Source organism: Culex quinquefasciatus, chromosome 2, assembly GCF_015732765.1.
Source record: "Culex quinquefasciatus strain JHB chromosome 2, VPISU_Cqui_1.0_pri_paternal, whole genome shotgun sequence".
In the NCBI taxonomy this organism is placed as follows: domain Eukaryota; kingdom Metazoa; phylum Arthropoda; class Insecta; order Diptera; family Culicidae; genus Culex; species Culex quinquefasciatus.
The window spans coordinates 179,265,505-179,283,340 of record NC_051862.1 but is presented as its reverse complement, the minus strand read 5'-3'; the positions used below and the strand labels follow the sequence as shown (position 1 = coordinate 179,283,340).

The window sequence follows — 17,836 nt, the reverse complement described above, 5'->3', positions numbered from 1 at the left end:
CGGTCCCTTCAATATCGACAACGAGAGAGTCCACTGTATTTGGTACGATTTGAAAGACAGCATAAATAATTTGAAAATTTATAATATTTTCTCAAAGTTGCATGATTTTTTACAAGCTTTCAAGCCATTAATTGATCCATACACTCATTTTTGACCATTTAAGTTGCTGTTCTATACAATTCTGTTGCAAAATATTAATCAGAAACAGGATCAGAATATTTTTTGTTAAATTTCAAATTTCCCGGGAATTCCCGGGATTTCCCGGGAAATTTGTTGAAAATTTCCCGTTTCCCGGGAATTTTGTAACCCCGGGAAATTGGACGCTCTAACCCCAGTACATATTTTAAAAATAATAATCGTGAGAAAACCCTTACCTGTTGGAAAATATTCTAAAAACAAATTGAAATCCTATCAAAGTCACCCAAGATTACGGTACTGAAATGGGTGCTGAAATGTTGAACTTTTCAGTAATTAGTATCGAAAAGTAATATTTTTCTATATTTTTTAAATTTAAACGGTGAATTTACTTGATACATGGAAATTTGACATAAAATTCCTTTCAAAAAGCATTTTCCGGAATTGCAAAACTTGATTTTTTCAGCGTATTCATCCAACTTGGTAAACTTCGTTAGATAAATGTACGACTCGTGCTAAAAACCTTCTTTTTGTAACTTGTTGCATAAACTACATTCTGAATTCATACACGAAAAAGTTTTCCAGAATCATAAAAAATATTAGAATTGTTTTCCTCCATGTTTTATTTGCAGGATATGTAAAAAAAGTTTAAAAAAACTAAATTTAATATTTTAAGCCATTTTTTCATTTTTTCCAAAGAAAAAAGTAAGTGTTTACAGTTATGCAACTATCAAATATTTGCAATATCAGTGAATTTATAAACATATTTTTTCCTTAAGAATTTATGTCTTTCTCTCAAAATTTAAAATTTGCGAAAAGTTGGATTCTTGCCCTATTTGATTAAAATACAAAAATAAACGTTGTACAATGAAGGACAAAGTTTGACTATTTTATCAATTAGATTTTTGCAAAATGGGGTCCGTAAATTCAACAATTTTGGAATAAGAAGTTAACAACTATCTTGATTGCTGTCCGCCCTTGAATAGTTTACAATTGTTCAAGTTTCTTCAATAAAAATTTGAATTTTCAGCAATATATTTTTTTGCTTTTGAATTTTTAAAGTTTTTTTAAAACTTGAAATTAAATTTGCAATGGTACAATGAAAAAAAAAAGTTATTGAAAGTTAAAACCCAAGAGTTCCCCTTTGATGACTACAACGTTGTTGACATTAGAAATATTCTTGGAAAAGCTAGAAGTCCATACTTAGATCCAATTCATGATTATTTTACTCAGTTTTCAACGAAATAATGACAATTTGACAGTCAATGAATAATTATGTTTCTCTGTTGACTCCCTTTTTCAGATTTGGGCCGAAAATAGACCTTTTCCGAGATCAATCGTTCCCGATAGCAACGGCCCATAACATTGTGAAAATCACCGCCAATTCAAGCTGGCACCTCATGATAGCCTGGTTACGCGATTAGCCCCTTTAATGTCGTCATCCAGCTCGGGGTGCTATCACGTTCCGATGATGGTCCATGTATCTCAAAATATATCCGCTAATGTCTTTTCCGGACTCCCAAGTGGACCACACGCCCCGGTCAGTCTTCACCCTCAGAGCTGTTTCCGAAGAAACCCCCCTCCAATCATTCCAGCAAAAAAAGAAACAAAAACCGAAAAACCCATTTTCCTTCCTTATTGATGTTTCCGTGGATGTCACTTCTTTGTTTCAAACTAATTTAGCCTAATCAGATGGCGCCCCTGCTGTTGGGGCCACTGACGACAATACAGACACACACACACTTCAATATCTGACGAGGACAGGGTGGAAAAGTGGTCGGAAAAGCAAGACACAGCCGTTTCGGTTTTCTTTCTGTCCCCGTCTGTGTGTGCGGTATGATCGAGCTTTGACAAGAGTGCGACGGCGGCAGACGATGGCAAAAGTTCAAATTACATTTTTCTTCCCCGAAACCCATCAGGCCACTTGCCCCCACCCCCGTTCGTCTTCGTCACCACCAGAAATCAACCTTGTTGCCAAATTGTTGCTGCGTGCGTGTATACCAAAGGATGTGGTCGTTGTCGGTTCGGTGCTGTATTCTTATCTTGTTTTCTATAGAGAGGCTTTGGATACAGGGCCCCGAAAACAACCGCATCTTTTCCGAACAATTTTCTCGTTGGCTAGAACTCGTGCCAGGAAAAGAGGAGAGTGCTTTTTGGGCTTTTTTTTTCTTCGTTCTTCTGAGTTTTTTTTTGCAAAGACTCGAAAGAACTGCTGCTGTGTGTACATTTCCAGAGATTGTGTATTGATGTGTACCAAGTGTAATTGAGTTTGTGTGTTTTGACATTATAGCTCTATATTCTACATCGCTAGACTATTGGATCACCCAATATTGGGTGAAGAAAAAAAAAAGAAGAAAAATCGATAGAAACACACTTTCCCAAAATATGGTTAAATTATCCATTCATCTAAATACTGGTATTACAAAAAAAACCATTCAATGGAATTTTGAGTCAGATATCCATGTATTTGGTCAATATACCGTTCAAATCAAAACAATATTAAAAATTATTACTTTTTAATACAAGTGCTAAAAATTTCAACTTTTCAGCATCGATTTAAGTGCTGAAAAGTATTACTTTATATTTTGATATTTTTTCATAGAATTTTCTTACGTGAGGATCTTGGTAGGAACGTTTTTAAACGGTTTTTTTGGCAATGTTGTAGGAATTGAAATTAAAATACCTATTTCTAATTTCAAGTAGCGCAAAATAATTATCTCGCCGGATTCTCACCGGACTGATGTTATTTTTAAGGTGCGTAATTTTTTTTCATGTACACGTTTCTCATACAATATACAATTAACAATGCTTTTGCTCATAAAGGTAAGGGTCCATCCATAAACCACGTGGACACTTCTTTGGGAATCTGTTACCCCCCCCCCCCCCTCGTGGACAATTGCCCATACAAAAAAAAACTTTTTGTATGGATCGTGGACAATCGCCAATACCACCCCCTCCCCCTAAAGTGTCCACGTGGTTTATGGATGGTCCCTAATGTGCATGTTTTTGCATGCGTTTTACACAAATGTTTTACGAAAGTACTCAAAATTTCATAATTTGCAATATGGATATCAAGCGAAGCGAAATTTCGAATGCTTTTCACCTTACTAAAGTTTTTTTTTATCGGAAAATACAAAGAAAAATAAAAAAAAAATTGAAAATACTCCAACTTTCCAAATTTGCAATTTAGGTACAGTTTGTATTCTTTTTAACTTTATAATAGTTTTTTTAAATACTGAAATTTAAAAAAAAAACATATTTTTAAGAAAATACTCGGATTTTCAAAATTTGCAATATGGGTGTCAAACGAACCGAAATTTCAATTTATTAATGTTTTTTTGCTAAAAACTAAAATTCCACAAAATTTTGAAAATCTGTGTACTTTTGAAAAAAATACGGTAATTTGTGAAAATTTAAGCATTTAAAAAAAACTATAAAAAAGTGAAAAAGCATACCAAAATTCGTTACGTTGATACCCATATCTTAAATTTTGAAAATTTGAGTATTTTCGAAACAATACGGTATTTTGTGCACAGTTTTGTTTACTTATATTTTGAAACATAGGCCGTTGCAAATATTTTTAAAAGTTTATGTCGCCCTCCCCCCCCCCCCTTCAAAATTGGTCTGAAAAATGAAAATAGATGTCTAACCAACTTAAAACAATCTAAAATGCATTTTTCTGCATTGATAATCATATTTTGCATGTTTGGGCTTGTTTAAACATGTTTTGAATTTTCATGAAATTCCAATGTACAATACACCGCAAAAATTTTATTTTTCGCAAAAAATTAAATTTTCGTCAACACTCAAATATTTTGGAAACTAATGATGGTGAAACAACTGGACAGGTGTATAATGCATTTTAAAACACTTTTTTCATTAAAATGTTAAAACCATGGCTCGTAATTTAAATTTTTATATTTTTTTATTTTTTTTAATTCCGAAAAGCGTACATTTCATAAAAAAAAACAAAACAAAATATTTTTTGCAATTCCGTCGTGAAACTACTTACTTTTCCTGTCATTCTTGAACGACGAAATAGCCTACTTTTCTGTACCAAAAATAACAGAATCGAATAGCAACACTTTTCAAAATAAATGCTGAAAAGTTCTACTTTTCAGCATTGAAATGGGTGCTGAAAAGTTGAACTTTTCAGCACTTGTTTCGAAAAGTAACACTTTTCAACATTTTTTTGATTTAAATGATTTATTGACAAAATACATGAAAATTCGACATAAAATTTCACTCAATGGGTGTTTTTAGAAATTGCAAAAAATGTTGTATGGAACTCGTTGCAAAACTTGATTTTTTTCAGCACTCGTCGTATTTATCCAACTCGGTGAACCTCGTTGGATAAATGTACGACTCGTGCTGAAAAAATCCTCTTTTTGCAACTTGTTGCATAAACTACTATTTCAAAATTCTGCCTTCTTCGCTACTTGACTGCAAAAAAAGTTGGAAAAAGTCATTTTGTGGGAAATTTAATATACTTTGGAATCTGCAGTAACCCAGAAGGGACGTTTTTTCATTTAGAACAATTTTTTTCATTTTAAAAATTCATGTTTTTTTGTAACATTGCAGGGTTATTATTTAGAGTGTAACAATGTTCTACAAAGTTCTATAAAAAATGATATATGAACATACAGGGTTTGCTTGTGAACATCACGAGTTATCGCAATTATACAGCAATTTTTTTTTTTATTTTTTTCCTATTTCGTGTGAGTTGGCGGAGAATTACCCAGGTGGTGTTGTTTTCCAAAGTGTTTTAAAATATTTCAGAAAAAGTCTCTAGTGTCATTCTGTGCAACTGCTATGTCATCAGAGTCAGATGTACTTACATTCAATGATGAGAATCGCTTTTCATTCTTGTAGTATGGGAATCCGTGCCACCCAGTCACTAATATAATTTTGAATAATTGATATAAAAAAAAGTGCAACGAGCTATTTTTCTCAACTCTACCATCAAGCTTTCATGATTTATAGGAAAGATTTTCATGGCAAGTTCAAATCTTGATTGATGTAATTTTGGTTGTATTTCACATTTTTTTTGCGATGAAGGCTGAGAGAAACATTTTTAGCCAATTTTATTTATTAAATAAATTTAAAATACACAATGAGAAATTGTAAACATAAACAATAACTTTTCCAAAATAAGGCTCAATTTCCTACTCCTACTCCAAACATTAATTGATCTGTCAAAGAGTTGCCCCCCTCCCTCGCAAGCCCTCTGGCACATAAACTGATAGAATCCGATTAATATTCATGAACGGGGGGAGTGAAAAATTCAAATCCTAAATGAAGCTCCCATTACGGAAATTGAGAGGGATTTCCTCACGCCGCGCACCCAATACTAGCTATAGGACAAGCAATTAAACCAAATTGTACCGAGAAAGAGAGCGTTGGATTAGAGGGCATTTTCACGCAAAATCCTGGCAACCCTTCTTCCTGCCGGTGCGTGTGTCACTCGCAAGTGATGAGCTCCCTTTGCTCACACTCTCGATTGTTTCGCTGAATTTAACATGAGGATAAATTAGTTAGTCACTCTGGCCGAGTCCCGGTGATGAGCGGATTAATTATTGCGCGGACTCGTGAGCGAGTGCCCGTGAGTGAGGTGTGAAAATTTCAGTTTTTCCTACACCTTTGATTGGATGGACAGTGTTTAGGTGGGATGGTAGAGAGGGGGGCGATTGCATCAGGCTGATTTGAATTCGACTTCTGCTAAATTAGCTTCATTATGAGGTTGAATAATGTAATTGTGAACGCCCGGTTGGGTTGGGTAATCGAGTGAAAACTATGGTCACTAGTTTTGAAGAGATGTGTTTTGCTTGCGCAGCATTTGAATATTGATTTCTTTCGTTTGTGCTAGCGTTTATGGACTTTGCCAACTGATGATAGCTCAGTTGGTGCATAATGTCTATTGACCCAGAAAGAACTTTCCTTTGCAAACATCCTGGATGGCCAAGTTATGGTTAGATAGTTGGTTGGAAACTTGGACATTTAAATTGATTTAAAGTTGGCAGAAACTTCAAGGAGATTCATACGAATAGCTCAGATCAATAAAGCCTTTTTTTCCTTCAAGTTTCATTTGCAAACTCCACGGCAGGATGGGAAGCAATGTTTGGCAAGTGGGCAGAAATTAAATTGTTTATTTTATTTCCAGCCGGAGGTCATGTAGAAGAACGCAAGTGGCAAAAAACTTCGAAAGCAGTATTTCGAATAGTTTTTTTTTGTTTCGGTTATGCGAACAGGACACGCAGCACTAATATTCATGAGGAAAAGCAGCAGTAGCTGGGCTAGGGCAGGTTTTCTGCGACCCCCCAACCCTGGTGTATATAGCGCTGGCAACTGGTTATGTGGGAACCGGGAAAATCGTTTGCGTGACTAGACACACTGACTAGACTGGTGTCTATGGTGGGGAACTCTGCTACAAACCGACGGTGGCGCAGCGTGCAGGCATACCGATCGACCGGCCGGAGGGGATCATACAAAATTAAAGCACTCCGGGAAATGTGCAACCGTGCCGGGAATCGATATTGGACTAGTTAGGATATCTAAAAAAGGATAATCATTAGGAATCATCGATCGATAAACCAATTCAATCTAAACGGGTTCTGAAAAAAATTCGTGGAAATTAAAAAAATAAGCTTAATTGAGCAATTCTCTACGAAATCAGCCGATTCGACAATTTTTATATTGTGTATTTTTCGATTTGGCTCAAACTTTGTGGGGGCCTTCCCTATGACCAAATAAGCTATTTTGTATCATTAGTACGTAAATATTCAAACAGCTGTAACTTTTGAGAGATTTTTCTGATCAATTTGGTGTCTTCGGCAAAGTAGTAGGTATGGTTAAGAGCGAGTTTTTCACCAATGTGTAACAGGTCGTATCGAGGTGCTCCGATTTGGATGAAACTTTCAGCGTTTGTTTGTCTATACATGAGATGAACTCATGCCAAATATGAGCCCTCTACGACAAAGGGAAGTGGGGTAAATTGGGCTTTGAAGTTTGAGGTCCAAAAAAGCTAAAAAAATTAAAATTGCTCGCATTTCCGTAAAACTTCATCAATTCCAACTCTCTTAGATGCATTCGAAAGGTCTTTTGAAGCACTTCAAAATGTGCCATAGACATCCAGGATTGGTTTGACTTTTTCTCTTAGCTTTTGCAAATTACTGTCAAAAATGGATTTTTTTAAAACCTTAATATCTTTTTGCAACAGCCTCCAACACCCATACTCCCATAGGTCAAAAGATAGGTAATTACATGGACTATAAGCCTACGGTGTTAACTTTTTGGCCAATCGCAGTTTTTCTCATAGTTTTTCGATTTTTCTAGAACAAAAATTTTACAACGTTAGGTTTTGCTCTGTAGGCCGCCATAGCGGCACTTTTTGGTCATATTCGGAATCCTCGGACAATTTCACGTAAGTTAGAAGTATTGGAGTTGTAAATTTGATTGGAAAAAAATGCCATTTAGAATGAATGAAAATATTTTTTAACAATTTGTTGGATTAGGGGTAATACAGGTTTTCGCCTACTTGATACAGCATTTGACGTATTGATCACAGGGTAAATAAGATCTTTTTCTTTTTTCAAAAATGTTTTATTTAATTATTTTTCAAATCAAAATTACAACTTCAATACTTCTAACTTACGTGAAATTGTCCGAGGATTCCGAATATGACAAAATTGAGACCAAAAAGTGCCGCAATGGCGGCCTACAGAGCAAAAACTAACGTTGTAAAATGTTTGTTCTAGAAAAATCGAAAAACTATGAGAAAAACTGCGATTGGCCAAAAAGTTAACACCGTAGGCTTATAGTCCATGTAATTACCTATCTTTTGACCTATGGGAGTATGGGTGTTGGAGGCTGTTGCAAAAAGATATTAAGGTTTTAAAAAAATCCATTTTTGACAGTAATTTGCAAAAGCTAAGAGAAAAAGTAGAACCAATCCTGGATGTCTATAGCACATTTTGAAGGGCTTCGAAAGACCTTTCGAATGCATCTAAGAGAGTTGGAATTGATGAAGTTTTACGGAAATGCGAGCAATTTTAAGATTTTTTAGGTTTTTTGGACCTCAAACTTCAAAGCCCGTTTTACCCCACTTCCCTTTGTCGCAGAGGGCTCTTATTTGGCATGAGTTCATCTCATGTATAGACAAACAAACGCTGAAAGTTTCATCCAAATCAGAGCACCTCGATACGACCTCTAGAACAAACGGAGCAATATTTACAAATACTGCCTCTTAAGGACTATTGAGAAAAAAATGGGTTCACGGAAAAAGTTGCCGATTTTTTAATTAACTTTTTTTTCACAAAAACTCAATTTCCCAAAATACGTACTTTTAGATTTTCGAGATTTTTTGATATGTTTTAGGGGACAAAAACCCGCAACTTTTGAGCCATAGAGAAGTACGGTCAAGAAATCTGCTGTCGAGTTATGAATTTTTGAAAATATAGTGATTTTTGAAAAAAAAAAAACGAAATTCCATGCAAAACTAATTTTGAACTATTTTTTTGTAAGTGAAATTGAATTTGCAATCGATAAGTACATTACAGATTTTTTGATAAAGGGCTCCGTTTTCAAGATATAGCCACCGAAATTTTGATTTTAGTGAAATATTTGCAGTTTTTATATTTTTAAAAATAGTGACCATGAGTGACCATTTCTGAACTAATTTTTATTGAAAAGTTGGCCTTTTTCTAATGTCGATATCTCAGTAACTAATGGTCCGATTTTCAATGTTAAAACATGAAACAGTCGTGAAATTTTCCGATCTTTTTGAAAACAATATTTTTAATTTTTTTGAATCAAGACTTACTGTCAAATGGGCCAAACATTCAATATTGTGCCCATTTGAAATATTAGTCTTGATTAAAAAATATTGTTTTTGAAAAGATCGGAAAATTTCATGTTTTAACATTGAAAGTCGGACCATTAGTTGCTGAGATATCGACATTAGAAAATGGCGGATTGTTTGGGTGAGACTTCAATTTTTCCTGTTTCTTTTTCTTTAAGCCGCTGTATCTCAGCAACCAGAGGTCCAATCTTCAATGTCTCTTAGACAATTTAATAGCAAATTTTCTGATCTTTTTAATAGAAATATTTTCAGAAATAGTCACTCATGGTCACAATTTTAAGAAATCAAAAAACTGCAAATATTTTGCTAAAATCAAACATTCGGTGGCTATATATTGAAAACGGAGCCCTTTATCAAAAAATCTGTACAGTACTTTTCGATTGCAAATTCAATTTCACATAGAAAAAAATTAAGTCAAAATTTGTTTTGCATAAAATTTCGTTTTTTTTCAAAAATCACTATAGTTTCAGAAAATCATAACTCGACGGCAGATTTTTTGACCATACTTTTCTATGGCTCAAAAGTTGCGGGTTTTGTTCTCTAAAGCATATCAAAAAATCTCGAAAATCTAAAAGTACAAATTTTGGGAAATTGAGTTTTGAAAAAAAATACTAAATTTAGTTAGTTCCTAGAAAAAACCTGAACAATCTAAACAATTCATCAAAGGGTTCATATCAAGCTTTTCAACTAAAAAGTAATAAAATTTACTTAAATAATATTTATGCACGACATCTTTTTTGTTATTGCTGCTATTTTAAAAAAATATTTGAGAAAATTGATAAATTTCACGAATTTCACGCCGTCCACGAAATCGTCAAAAATCACTAACCCTATATTAGTAATAAAACGAGGGTATTCACTCGTTTAATTCTACAGTAGTTCATAAGATTGTTTGTATTCCTATTTGAGTTTGATAAATTATGTTGAGAAAAATCGTTACAGTTTAACGCAAACATAAAATTTCACGGGATTTCGCGGAAAAAGCCAAATTTCGCGGATTTCACGCCGTCCTCGAAATCGTGAAATTTCACTAACCCTAGTCATAGGGAAAGTCCCAAAGAGCTTGAGCCTAATAAAAAATACAAATAAAATCCATTTCCGATTTTGGTAGATAATTGCTCAATTTTCTTTAAAGTCTCTAATTTGGAAGGTGGCAAAATACACAAGAAACATGCCAAATACTGAACTTTTTCTAGTCAAGTGTCAACCCATATAACAACTAGCGAATATTTTTTTCAAAAGTCACTATTAGATTTAAAAAATATGTTTACGAAAATTATCAGGAGTAGGAGAACATATCGTTCTCGTTCTGACAAAGATTGGGATGATCTTTGTTAGATTTTAGGACACCTATACAAAGTTTTTTTTTTCAGAAAGTGGGTCTTGTTGGTCAGTTTAGAAGCTTTATCTAAACTAGCTTTTTAAAGCCGATGAGTCATAATAAAAAATAGGTCCTAAACATCCTTACCACGTCATCTGTGCTAGCCAGCCGTCGTGCGCAGCACATTTTATAAAGCATTTTATTTTTATATTCTTTCGGGAAAACGTGGAATCGGCGATAATGGCCCCAGCAGCACCGGCGCCGGTGGTGCCACTGGCAGCAAGAGAAAAATACATTTTCCTCCTAGTTACCGGTTCCATTATCGTTACGAGAGGACCACGGGCGGCAAAAAGGTGAGACAATATCCATAATAAGACAGGAGCAGTCGTCCGGAAAAAACGCTGATGAGCCTAGAAAATAGTTCTTCTGCTTGATATTTAATATACAGAGCCGAACAGCCTGGGTTGGGTTGACGAGCCTGCGGCCACGAAGCTAGCGCAGGTTAGCAACCTCAACATTTTCCGCGGTTTTCCCTCTCACTATCGCACGTTCGCCATTAGTAGTTTCCTAAAGTTGCCATGATCTAGCATTGCTTCTCGGACTCGGTTGAATAACAATCAGCCTCCCGGGCATGGTTCTCCCCCTCTAAACGTGTGTGTGAGTGTATTTGCTAGTCTCCCCCCAAAGGAATCGAATTTCCATTTTACCTTTTTATGGGGTCCCTCCACACCGGCAGCGGTTCTGTGAGAGTTTTTCCTCATCAGCAAAGGATACACGTTTAAAAATATCGCCCACATAACGCAACCTCTCCCCGCGCGTACTTGGGGAGGCCAAAACTTTGAAGGCCCCTCGCCACGTGTGCGTGTTCGTGAGTGTGTGTGATACCCAATTTATTAGGCTTGGTTTTCCTCCACAGAGAGAGAGTGAGACCAAAACGGAACAAACAAGGGGAAATCACGGAAAAACTTTCGAGACTGTGACGCCGCCGCCAACACCAGCAAGTCCATTGTTGCCAGTTGAAAAATGCGACAACAGTGTGGCTAATAGAGTGGCGCCTCACAGCTGTCTCGGTGGACTAGCGGCAAATGTCCGAGAGTCCTGAAGGGGTTTCTCCAACCCTCGGGTTCGAGCGCCACCGAGGAGACGTATAATTTTTGCCTGTGCCAGGAAACGCAGCTTTATCAGCTGGATGGCATCGGGCGGCCAGAGTGGGATACTAATTGCATCTGTGACACATATCGGGACTGTCATAAGGTAAGGGGTGGTTTCCGGGTTGATGTTGAGTCATTTTTAAAGCTGAGAATTTTTTTTGCAGATATATACGGAGAAAAATGATTTCAAAAACTCAAGAACAAGCGTTCATGAACCTGGAACCCACGAACAAAGTGTTCAAATTTAATAGTAGGGTATATACCCTTTCTAATCAAACACCTATCTTCGTCATATGAAGAAAATGATAAAGCAACCTCGATTGAAGCTCCAAAATACTATTTAGGCTATAAACTTACCAACAACAGCACTGCCCCAAGTAAGCACGTAAATTTATGCCATTTACTGCCCAAAAAGATCAAATTTAATGCACTTTTGATCATAATTTCTATTTTGCGAGACTATTTCCCAACATTTTGGTGGCACATAAATCCACACGCAAGATGATAGGTTAACTGCTTAACGAAAGTCGCCATCAATATCTTTTCACTTGCGCTAACCATTTCAAATAGCTTAAGATATAAAATTGCTTCCAACTACCGGCAACATGTTTTTTTTGCACATTAGTTAGTCATTCACTTAAAAAATAATCCCGAAACATGTAAATAATTAGCAAGCGACATAAAAAAAAACAAACGCGCCAAGTCTTTTCACGTTTGAATTTTGACGACCCATTCCAATTCCAAAAAAAAAGGCTGAAGAAAACCGAGCGAGGAGCGAAGGTAGATAAAGAACAAAGGGTGGCCAGTGATGCCAGGAAATTTTCTCGTTAAATGCTACTTTTCGTGAGTGTTCGTTAAGATTTCATCAATTTTGGCAGCACTAAGCAGACTCAAAAGAGCGCTGGAAGAAAAAAAAACTAAGCTGAAAATAGGAAAATGGGCGTGGCCCAATGCACTCGACTGATTAGAATGCATTTGGGAATTATTTTTTTTAAATGCTTGTAAAAGGTATAGCATAACTTTTAATAAAAGTGAAAATAAATAGAAATGTTCACAAAAATTTGCTTTACTTGTTGGTGTACTTGGTTTTAGTAAATTTCAAGGAACACTCCAGATTATCCAGCATCATTCAAACACGACCGCTTAATAGGCTTAAAATGGGTATATTTCCCCTACTTTTTGAAAAACGTAACATGGAATTTGAACTTTTTGTTCGTGGTTCCGATTTTCATGATCTTCGAAGCTAATTTTTCTCCGTGCAGATGCTACAAATTTATTAAAAATAATATGCGTCAGTTTTAGATAGATGATAGATTTAAGCTCTCTGAATACTGAGAGAATTGAATTTTAGTGAATTTCTAGCGAAAAAAATAAATTGTAAACCGGGTATAAATGCTATGGACTTAAGCAACCATGCGCACCCAATAATTTTTGCTAACTCCACAAAAAACTTCATAGTTGAATATAGAAATATCATTCAAACTGTTTAACATTTATCACAGATAACATAACAGCTTTCCGTGGTGAGTTGAATTATCCAGTCAATATTTATTAATAACTCACCGCTACTTAGCTTTTTTGGGACACTTACCTAGAAAGAGAGAAAAACATGATCAAAAATAGTTCTATAGATAGTAAAGTCAATAATAGAATGCATTTTATCCTGCAAATAATAATACAATTCAAATGGTTTTTCCCTGGTATTAAACAAACATTTTAAAGTGATGTTCAACATCAGTTTTGCGGCCCAGACAAATATCAATCAAGCGGGGGCCTGTATTAAATCAAAAGAACAAACACCCGATGAACTACGGCCGCTTTAAGCGGTCGCCGATGGATCGAGTAATTGGAAATGTTTTCCAATTAATCATCATTTTTTTGTCCAATTCTCTTCCTCTTTTCACCCTCCATTGCCAACATTTGCCATCAGTCCACATAATGGTCCCGGCTCCGCTCCTCCGGCTCAGCGATCAGCCTCGGATAACTCATTTCAGTCGAAAATTGGGAAACATAAATCACCGCCTGACCCCCGGTGCCGTCCGTGGGAGATGTGATTCGAGAAAATCCAAAAACGAGTCCCAACATGGGCAAACATTTTGGAAAATTGTCTCCTAGTTCGATGATTAAACACATCCACCGCCCACTTCCAACCCGAACCCTGAAACTCCACCTCCACGTGTGGGCTTGAAATACGAGAGGCTTCACACATTTCGGTGTCGGTGCAGGTTCCAGCATGTGCCAATATTTGTTTTAGAATTATTCCAACATAAATCATCCAGACGACACCGGGGGATGTCAGAAACGGCACGTCCGTCGCGACTGGATGATCCACGTTTCACCACTACTTCATCGCACAAGAGGCAGCACAATTGAATCACAGCGGGAAATTTAATTTTCATGGCGTCAAATCTAAATTGATCCCTGGCCGGGTGGCCGAGGCAGGCTAGTTCAGCTAGTTTCACGATGTTCAAATACAGAGTGTTGTACTAGACGTGTTCTCTGACGTACAAAGTTAGACCACATAACGTCTAAACAGGCTGACCTATAGGAAACGGACTTCCTCGACGAAGGACAGAATGTTCCGGGGGTGAACACAAAGGTCCCCGGGCTCCATTTGAATTCAATAGAGTTCAAATCAGACTGGTTAGATTCTGAACGTCTGCAGAAGGAGTTCATCCACATCATTCGGCATTTGCAGCGATTTTGAATTGAAACGGACTGTATTGTTGGCGTAACCAGCGGAAATATCAATGCACTAAGAGGTCAATCAATGCATGTGATGCAGTTCGTTGCACTGAAGTGTTACATAGAGGGATTTGATCGAAATTGGAAAGGGAAACCAACCCTTAAGCAGCTTTCAGATGATGGCCCTAGGCTAGGATTAAGGTGGAGTAAAACAAAAAATCGAAAATAGAAATATCACTCAAATTGTTTACCATTTCCCATTTGTTACTTTTCGATTTCATGCCTATTTTTTTTTAACAAAATGTAACACAACAGTTTTTATAAATCAATGACGTCAACAATTTCATAAATGCTTATAAAAATATAATATTTTTTGCTAAATGCATTCATAAAAATATTAAATTTGTCCACCAGTTTTAATATATAGTCTCAAAATTCAAAATTTCCCAGAAGTGTCTAATATGATTAGGGTGACATTCTGCCTCAATTCCTTAGGAAACAATATGTAACTTAGTCAAATCGGTAAAGGTTTAAAGGCTTTAGATCGTTAGTAAAAAAAAGATCTTTTCATACATTCGCTTCATTTAATCGCTAATAACACCGACCAACAAAATTTCTGCGCAGGCTCAACTCGAGGGGAAGTATGAAGTTTAGGGTCCCCAGCAATGCTTGAAAAGGGATCAATCACTGAACGGGACTGCTCGATATTCGATAGAACTTTCTGTCAGCGATCATTTCCCAAAACGATATTTGATCGCTGACACACAACGCCTATCATGACCGTCGTTGCTTGGCGACGGTCAGTGAACGTAAACACGAAGACGAAACGAACGAAAAATGCCTCAAGCTCAAGCAGCCGCCCGAACGAGACAACATGCTCTTTCTCTTTCTCTCGTTTTTGTCTCTCTCTTCCTAATGTATGCTGTGTGGTGACAGAAATCATATGATAGCTATCATTGGAGAGATGATCGGAATCTCGGTAGAATGTCAAACGACCGCTCTCGAAGCGATTTTTCTCCTGGAGGGAAGTCAATGATTGTGTGAGTGACTTTGCGTAGCACTCATTCCTTTGTGTGTGAAACGAACGAAAGTAGACTGTAAAAATCAGGTTGTCGTGGTGAAGACGATTGGAGTGTTCTGTCAGCTATCACAAACAAAGTCGAAATTTCACAAGCCCTGGTCCCCAGAAACACGCGCACTTTGAATTAGTCAAAAATATTTAGTCCAGGAAGAATGGTTTTTCTCCAAAGTTAGTATGGAGAATTAGTGCTGTTCGATACTCCCACACATTGCATGCAATTTTTTGCTTGTATGCAACCGCGATGAACCGCCCTAATTCTCTTGGAGAAAAACTATTCGGCCCAGACTAAATATTTTTGAAAAATTCGAAATGCACGTGTTTCTGGGCACCCCAAACTTCATGCTTCCCCTCTAGTTGAGCCTGCGCAGTCATTTTGTTCAATTTTTGTAGGTCAGTGTAACTAATCGGGGTTAACTCGGATCGTTTTGCAGTCTTTAACAAAGTTGTTTGTTATAAAATTTACATAAGAATATCACACTTGACAACGATCCGACACATTTTTTCAAATGTTGGCTTTTGCTCATACATTTTTTGCAATTTTTCCCATACAAACTCCAACGATCAATAGCGACCTTGAAACCTCAACCGATTCGGCTTAAATTAGCCACAGTTATTTAGTTTACCTAACGAATGAAATCAGGGGGGGGACACCAGATTTTTTAAAGTTTTCAATTTTTTTGTCACCCTAGTGTATTACTAACATTTTACAAATATTTAAAAAAAAATACAATGTTTATTTACAAGTTTGTTAAAAAAAAAACTTAAATTTAAGTATTATTTTTCGCCTGAACTTTTTTAGGACCACTTCGAATAAAATTTGAAATTGCCTTAGAAATAATTTGGCTCAATAATTGCAAAAATGACCAAAAAAAATTACGAAGTAATCGTACAAAAATGTCCTTATTGAATCATTGATTACTTTTAAGATTCTACTCGAATCGCTAAACACTTTTCGAAAAGGAAAAATGCAGTTTAAAAAAATATATAATTAATTATAACATTTTTTGGTAGAGTAAAACCCACCCAACCTTATGATTTTTTTTTTAATTTGAACCAAAAGAAAATTCGTAAAAATAAATTATGCACTTATGTACTCACAACAAATCGCATACTTACTGATAAATTTCACCTTCTTGGACGCTTTTGGCTGCTTTGTTCGGGCTTTGGTCGGTTTCTTCATGGGTGCAGATCGTCGATTGACTGCAGCGTCCACAAGGAAATAAGGATTAAGTACAACATTCAGTTATTAAGATTCCATAAGTCATCCAGAATAATCCTTGACAGTTCCATTCAATTGGTGCTTATTCTCTTGGCATGGTACCACAACAGTTTTACAAACAAATAAAACAGGACGGGATTTGCGGGAATCTTGTGGGGTTGCCAAAAGCAGAAATGATATACGGGCAAATAAATCCACCGAAAAGTTAGTTTGTTTCTGCTAATCTGTCACCGCCGGGGCCGACCCGCGGCAGGAGGTCGACCGAAAACCCGTCAAATGAATGAAAAATGGCAAAATAATGAATAATGCAAATCCGCTAAAGAGCGCAGCAGAGTGAGTAATATGTATCAGCAGCAGCTAGCGGGAGGCACGTTACGGAGGGACACTTAGGGTAAATGGTTCGAATGTTGAAATAGGTGCCTTTTGAAAATTATGTTTTGTTCAAAATTCAAAAACATCTCCAATAAAAGGGAATGGTAAGCTAAGGTGTCAATATTAAGGATTCAACCATAACTCTCAGCAGGATTCTAAAGGCAAAGGTAGCAACAAAGTGAAACTCCATATGCCGGTATACACTTCACTATAGCAGGAAAACTCGTTGATGGGTGAATCAAAAAGGATTAAGTACGAGCATTCTATTGAGTGTGTGTGTGTTCAGAAGGTGGCGGGGTGTGTCCTTGTATTTAACTAGGTGCATACATGCAAAAAGTCCTGGGAAAGAGGTATGTTTACAGAGGGGGTGGGGGCTGGGTGACGCCTGACAGACGGCAGCATAATAAAGATGGGGTGAAAAATCACTGCAGGAAGAAGGTCGTACTGTTCCGCCTCTATACGGTGTGACTCCATATGGGCCACGGAAGCTCTTAAGCCGACTTTGCACTTGATTGGTTCTGTCTTTGTGCAAGCGTGTGCATATTGTTGTGGAATCGATAAAGGGATCAAATGACTCGGTAATCAATCGCTGCCATACAATATCGGGGACTCAGCTCGATAATTATTGTTATTTTTTCTATTAGGGGGATTATCCGAGAGCACGTCGACTACGATTTGCAAACAACAATTCTATTGTGTTTCAGAACAATAGTTTTAGTTCTATTCAGAAATACCCTTGATACACAGCGATTTAATTTAAAAAAAACTTAACTTAAAATTACTTGAATCACATTAAATTCATTTAACTTCAAAAATAGTTTGAATCGAAGTCCCTTCCCATAATCTACGAGGTCCTGAATCCACCGCAACGTTATCGATGCCTTGCAGGCCGGCGACAATATTGTGTGCGAATCCCAGTTGCCAGCAGCGGCATAAGCTCTTTGACAGCCTTTCATGACTGGTTGCGCTGGTGGAGGTTGGTGCAAGTGGCGAATGCAATCTGTCCTTTCAAAGG

The 17,836-nt window shown here is 36.7% G+C and overlaps 1 protein-coding gene across 1 annotated transcript in view; it reads right to left on the bottom strand.

The window, feature by feature from the left end:
- LOC6037001 (GYF domain-containing protein gyf-1) overlaps nt 1-17,836 on the bottom strand; it is a 103,836-nt gene that overhangs the window by 59,813 nt on the left and 26,187 nt on the right. Inside the window, 1 exon segment of the mRNA XM_038258265.1 lies at nt 16,347-16,430. Within this exon segment, the coding sequence (XP_038114193.1) occupies nt 16,347-16,430 (84 nt within the window).